Source organism: Papaver somniferum, chromosome 8, assembly GCF_003573695.1.
Source record: "Papaver somniferum cultivar HN1 chromosome 8, ASM357369v1, whole genome shotgun sequence".
NCBI lineage: Eukaryota > Viridiplantae > Streptophyta > Magnoliopsida > Ranunculales > Papaveraceae > Papaver > Papaver somniferum.
The window spans coordinates 142931076-142938221 of NC_039365.1; the positions used below are offsets into that span (position 1 = coordinate 142931076).

Below are 7146 nucleotides of genomic sequence, written 5' to 3' on the forward strand. Positions count from 1 at the left end.
CAAATATGCACTTGACTTATTGGATACATTTGATATGACTGGTGCTATACCATGTTCTTATCCAATTCATTTCAGTTGTAAACTTACTTCTAATTCAGGTACACTTCTATCTGATCCTACTACTTATAGGTCTTTTGTTGGTGCTTTGCAGTACCTCACATGGACAAGGCCAGAAATTAGCTATGCTGTGAACCAAGTTTGTCAGCAGATGCAACAACCAACTTCTGATCATTTCACAACTACTAAAAGAATTCTCAGATATGTTAAGGGAACATTTGATTACGGTGTCTTTTTTTCAAAAGTATTACTTGCAGTTCATGGTTTTAGTGATGCTGACTGGGCTGGTGATCTAGACTCAGGAAGAAGTACTAGAGGTTTCTGCATTTTCTTTGGTTTCAGTCCCATTTCTTGGTCAAGCAAGAAGCAAAGCACTGTTGCCAGATCTTCTACTGAGGAAGAATACAGAAGTTTAGCTCATTCTGCAGCTGAGCTAAGTTGGGTCTGTCAGTTATTAAAAGATCTTCATATTTTCATTAATATGGCTCCTATACTTCATTGTGATAACCATAGTGATATCTCTTATTCTTCTAACCCTGTTTTTCACAGTAGAATGAAGCACATGGTTGTTGATTTTCACTTTGTCTGTGAGCTAGTGCAGGCTAAGGATTTACAGGTTTCCTACATATGTACTCTTGAGCAACTGGAAGACATCTTCACCAAAGGTCTCTCTGCACCAAGATTTGGTTATCTTAAGGGACAAGTTAAAGGTTCTTTCTGCAGCACACTACAACTTGAGGGGGATGATAACAGTGCAGTCCAGTGGCACGCTTCTTACACCACTCTCTGTCTGATTATTACAGGATGGATATCTGTGACAGCATGGACCTATGAGCGTATGCTAGTTGTCATCACTTTCACGTGTCACTCTTTCATTGGTTATTTTAGATCGAGTCCTTATTGGTTCTCTTCTGTTGAGACAGTTTATTGTATTAATATCTTGTGCTTTGTTTGTCTGTGTAACTAATACAATTACTGAAAGTAATTGCAAACTCCATTGATACAGTTCTTTAAGAACTTGCAATTGAATCTGTTAATAATACAATCAACCATAAGCCTAACAACACTTTCATTCAAAATTACCGCTGCCTCTCAACTAGATCTAACTTCAAACCCAACTGATATTCCAAGTTCACTCTTTCATTCATAATTACATTTTGTCATTGTGAATTTGTGATGTTTGGATCAAGATGGGGCATGAAATGCAATACTCTTGACAACACAAGGACAGTGTAAGGAAATTTGTTTTTCTACTGCTTTAGTCTAGATTTTTTGACTCGTACCTTTACCTTCTACAAGCTCCTTCAACTTATGGAACAGGAACTACAAGAAGGTGACATTATGATGCCTAGAAAAAATGATGTTTAAATAGCCACAAATAATTTTTTTTCTTCTAAAACTCAATTCTTCAAATATTTTATGGTGTACAAAAAAACTAAAAAAAAAAAAAAAAAAAAAAAACGAAGGTTACATGTGGTTTGTCTTCTGGCAGCTTGACTATGAGTTGACTGTTCAAAATCTTGATCAATACAAAAAAATAATACCGCCGGTAAAACCTTAATTGAAGTTGAACATGTGGATGATGATGATTTGGTGAAGGAAATTGTCTATCCTATTATACAAAATGATGAAGTTGATACAGTGGTTATGCACACATCTTTTACTGGTGCATTAGATTCTCATTGGGAATTTCCAGCTCTTTCTGTGAATAAACTTTTGGAGGTGAGTATTAGTAGTTCAACCCTCACTAAAAGATTATCTATGGAGTCTCTTATTTTGAGGGATACTGGTACTAATAATGTTGAAGTGTGGACAGACATTCCCTTTAAATACAAGAATGGGGGTAATTTTGCTTCAACATCTCAAGATGGTGCTTTACAGATTATTTCTTCTCCAAGTAAATTTGATGTTCTGAATGAAATGGCTGAAGATAGTAACATGGTGGATAAAGTTGTGACAAATAATCTGATTACTTCTGTAGTCTCAAACTCTCTAAAGGTAGTGGATAAACCACCTAAAGGGAAGAATAATAATGGGGATCCAAATGTTACAACTAGAAAGCAATCATCCTATTTAGTTAACACAACAAAAAGTGTGGGAGGTTCTGTAACTTCTCAACCTTCCTCTTCTAAATGAGAGTTCAATATTGGAATATCAGAGGCTTGAATAGAACTCAAGCTAAAGATAAACTTAAACATTTAGTTAAACAATTTAATCCTTCTTTACTTTTTGTGACAGAACCTAAAGTGAAAGTTTCTAGTAATTATGATAAAAATTTGAGACTTCCTGGAATGAGCAACATGTTGATTCACAATTCTAGTGATTCTAGAAAAGGTAATATATAGCTTTTTTGGCATTCCTCTTTATCTAAACCTTCTGTGGTGTCCATAACTAAACAAGCAATTAGAGTACAAGTTGGAGATGTTTTGGTAGCAGGAGTTCATGTTGATTGTCTTACAATTGATAGAAGATCCTTATGGGAGGAATTAGTGGAAGTGAGTGCTTTGAACTTGCCTTGGTTGGTTATAGGGTAATTTAATGTTATTTTGAGTAGTGAAGAGAAGTTGGGTGGTAGAAGGCCATTAAGAATATCCATTCAAGAATTCAGAGATTGTTTAAATTCTTGTCATCTTATGCAAGCACCTAAATCTGGAATAAAATTTTCTTGGTGTAATAATAGAGTTGGTGTTAAGAGAATTCTTTGTGATCTTGATAAGGATATTTTTAATTTGAAATGGTTGGATAAATTTGAAGGTTGGAACTATAAGGTTGTTGTCAGAGGTACTTCAGATCATGCGCTATTATTTGGATCAGTTTTAGAGATTTCCAAACCTCAAAATGTACCTTTTAAATTTCAGCCTGTTTGGACTTCTCATCCTGGATTCTTGAAGCTTTTTATGGATTCATGGGAGGAAACTTGTGAAGGTAATCCTTATTTTAAATTTATGAGCAGACTAAAAAGATTTAAGATTTGTGTCAAGAAATGGAATTGGGAGATCTTTGGGGATCAGAGGGTGAAATTGAAACAAGCTGAAGATGATGTTTTGAGTGCTTCTTTAGTATCAAATGCTCATCCAGAGAATGTGGAATTGCTAGATAAGTTGGTTACAGCTAGAGGCAAATATGAGTTGGTGTCTCAACAAAGTAATGAATTATTAAGGGAAAAATGAAGAGTTAAGTAGATTAAAGAGGGTGGTGCCAACTCTGCTTTTTTCCATGCTAATATGAAAATAAGAAAAACCAAGAATGCTATTTCTGAAATTGAAAACTCTGAAGGTAATTTGATATCCAACCAAAATGAGATAGTTGATGTACTAGTCTCTCATTACAAGAGGAAATTTGAATTTCAAGAAGTCAATTTTTCTGAAGGTATTTTTGATGCTATTCCAAAAGTCTTAACAGATGAAGGCAATCTTGTGTTGGATGCCATTCCAACTGAAGAGGAAATTAAAATGCATTATTTATTATGGATGCAAATATTTCTTTAGGTCCACATGGTTTTCCTGGGAGTTTCTACAGATATGCATGGGAAGTAATTGGGCAAGATTTGCTGATGGCTCTACGGTACTGTTGGAGGTGTAAATTCATTCCCAAAGGTTTTAATTCCAAATTTTTATTCTTACTTCCTAAGGTAATGGGGGATAAATCTGCTAACCAATTTAGGCCTATTGGATTGGCAAACTTCAACTTCAAAATTCTTACAAGAATCATCACTGCAAGACTCAACTCTCTGATTGGTAAAATGGTATCTTATCAACAAGGAGCCTTCATAAAAGGAAGGAATATTCAACAAAATATTATTTTATCTTCTGAATTGGTGAATGAGATGAGTATAAAGAGAAGAGGTGGTAATGTAGGTCTAAAACTGGATATCACTCAAGCATATGACTCTCTCAGATGGGAGTTTCTTTTTGAAGTGCTTAGACATGTTGGTTTCTCAGATAAAGTGATTGAATGACTTAAGAAAATCTTTGAATCTGCTAGAATATCAGTGCTTGTGAATGGTGGACCTTGTGGCTTCTTTAGTTTAGGAAGGGGATTGAGACAAGGTGATCCTTTATCACCAATTCTTTTTGTACTAGACGAGGAAGTGCTAAGTAGAAATATTACTAAACATGTACTTGATAGGTATAGAAAGAGATCCTAAACTATGTTCAAATGATACTTGCAAGTGCACAAGGCCAAGAGAAGCTAGTGTGCAAGTAAGGGGAAGTCCACATGGACTTGGAGGATGCAAAATATGTTATTTCTTTGTTCTCTACTAAAGTATGACTCTAAACAGTGACAGAAGAGTGTTTTGGGTTGAAACAACAATAAAGATGGTTGAACTGAGGGTATAAAGACTTGATAAAAGGGAACTAGGGTTTTTGAATTCACCACTTAACCTATACTAGAATGTTTATCTATTGCAACCATTCTAGATCCTTAGATGAACAATTTAACATCAACTAATATATTAAGTCATAACATTAATTGTCTGCTTAAAGAACAACTAATCAAAGATCAATAACATTCAATTGAATACAAGTGAAGTACAACATAGAATGATTCTAACTACCTAGGATGCTTGACATTCAAGGTGAAAGTAATATGTTGAACACTAGGTTAAATCTGTCCTAGACAGTAAAGCATAGCAGGAACAAAAGCAATTAACATAAACAACCTAGAATTAAGGTTAAGGTTTTCATCTAAACCCTAGCTCTGAAGCTTAGAACATGAACACAGCTCCTAGCATGTTACTAGCAGTTGTGAACAACATGGAGAATTCTCCAAAAACAGGACAAGAAAATAAGATGAAATTTTTACTGAGAACTCAAGTATTTGGTACTTGACTAGTCCAAGCCTTCCCAATACAAACACCCAAAGCATCTATTTATAGTTTACATGAGTTTCCCCCAAAAATCCCCAAAACATTGAATTTAGGGTTTCATAAAAATTGAAATTAATTCATACCTAATCTCTGAAAACACTTGAGAGATTCGACCCATGCCTTTATTTCTTCTACTGATGCTACCCATGCCTCCAATTTGTCTAGCTCATCAACCAATTTCACCAACTTCACTCCTAGGGTTCAGTGGCGTGAAAATAGGCGAAATTAGTCGTTGAGAAAGATATATAACGTGATATGGGTGATGGGTTTTGGTTGTTGGAAGCCATGATGGCTTTTGGTGGGAGTTATGGTGGTGGCAGCGACGGAGTTGGTGGCGGACATGGGTGTAGAAGTGGAGAGGGGAAAAGGTGGAAGAAGAACTCGATTAGGTTTGGATAGGGGTTGTTTGTTTGGGGGTATAAGTATTAGGTGCTTAGGTGTTAGACGGGACATCAAGTTTTGATGATTGGTGAGGGGAATCCGTAGGATGAAAAGGTGATGGAGTGATCCAACGGCGCGATAGAAATGAGTGTGGAGCGATCGTTGGATATGAGATACATCAAAACTGACGGTCCAAGATGGAGTTAGGTGCTATGATGTTAGACAGGAACATCAAAGCTCGATGCACTTTGATGAAGCGACCGTTGGATGATGGAGTGGATCCAATCTGACGGCTGAAAGGAAAAACGGGTTTGGGTTTGGATTTTAGGCTTTAGGAAATGGGTTTGGGCTTAGAAAATCTTGAGCCCACTTCTTATTTAAGAACAATCTCTTCCTTTTTAAGCCCACTTCTATCCTTGAGTCTTCCATACCACATTCTGCACTTCTTTTCCGCTAGAGTTTCTGTCGGCTTTTCCCGTGTCTTTGCTCTTTTGGCTCCGCAACTCATCTAGCCTTTATTTGGTACCTAAAAATGCAAAATTAAGCAATATTAAGTATTTATCCTTGAGGAGAGTAAAATACAGAATTCATTGTAAAAGGCTAATTAATGGTATGCAAAATGGGATAAGTGCCAATAAAATGATAAGAAATAATGCAATATTTGGCACCTATCAGTACTTGATGGAGCAATTCAATTAATGGTTACTAGAGGGGGATCCAAACCATCTTACTTGCTAGTTGCAGATGATATTTTCATATTTTGTAATGGAAATAAAAATTCTTTGGAGAATTTGATGAAACTTCTGATGCATTATCAAGAATCTTCTGGTCAAATTGTAAATAGAAGGAAAAGTAAGTGTTTTGTGGGAGGAGTTTCTGAGCTTAGAAGAAGAAAAATAGTTGGCAGAATGCAGATGGACTTATCTGAATTTCTTGACAAATATCTGGGAATAATTCTTAATCCTGGAAGAGTTAAAACTTCCCAAGTATGGGGTATGGTGGAACTGTTACAACAGTTACTGGCAAGTTGGATGGTGAAGCTGTTATCATTTGCAGAGAGGATTGTCTTAGTCAAATCAGTGTTGTGTAGCATTCTCATTTACAATATGAGTGCTTATAAGTGGCCAGAAGTTGTTATCAAAGAGTGTGAAAAAAATAATTAGAAACTTCTTATGGTCAAGTGATCCAGCAGTGAAGAAATTGATCACAGTAAAATGGGATGAGGTTTGTGCACCATTTGAGGAGGGTGGATTGGGTTTCAGAAGATTGGAAGTTATCAATAAAGCACTCTTAATGGAACTTCTTTGGAAAATAGAGAATGAGCATGAGGAATGGACTGATTTCATGAGAGATAAGTATAAACATAAGAATGGTGAATGGATCACTTCTTATAGACAATCATCCACTTGGCCTGGTCTTAAATGGGTCATGCATCATATAAATGAGGGTAGTAGATGGCTAGTAGGTGATGGCAGGGACATATCAGTTTGGAGAGATAAATGGGTTAAGAATCTGCACTCATAGAAGATGATCCCTTTATTCAGCAACGTATTGATTGGAAGGTGGAAAAAATGATGGTGAATGGTGAATGGCATATCCCTGATGTTATGTTGCAATACTTCAATCTTAATGAATTACCAGTTTTAGGGACTGGAAAATATAGAAAGGTGTGGGAAGATGACTTAAATAGTGTCTTTTCTGTAGCCAATGTTGTGCAGATGATTAGAAGGAAATATCATATGGTGTCTTGGGATAGACAGGTATGGAACTCCACCATTCATCCCAAAATTTCATCTAATTTATGGAAAATTATGAGAGGTGCTTGTGCAACTGAAGAT

General features: G+C 36.0%; 1 protein-coding gene across 1 annotated transcript; it reads left to right on the forward strand.

Annotated features, from left to right (window-relative positions):
- The first annotated feature begins 6006 nt into the window (after nucleotides 1-6006).
- Nucleotides 6007-6832, forward strand: LOC113306122 (uncharacterized mitochondrial protein AtMg00310-like). The gene is made up of 2 exons (XM_026555099.1): nucleotides 6007-6330; nucleotides 6437-6832. Exons 1-2 carry the CDS (start codon nucleotides 6007-6009, stop codon nucleotides 6830-6832), a joined length of 720 nt encoding a protein of 239 aa, XP_026410884.1.
- Nucleotides 6833-7146: the final 314 nt, after the last annotated feature.

Bases quoted from the DNA above. Each gene is read 5' to 3' on its own strand.
- LOC113306122 (XM_026555099.1), top strand. From the start codon at position 6,007: ATGGTTACTAGAGGGGGATCCAAACCATCTTACTTGCTAGTTGCAGAT. The intron at 6,331-6,436 runs GCAAGTTGGATG...ATAAGTGGCCAG, and splicing joins AACTGTTACAACAGTTACTG to AAGTTGTTATCAAAGAGTGT.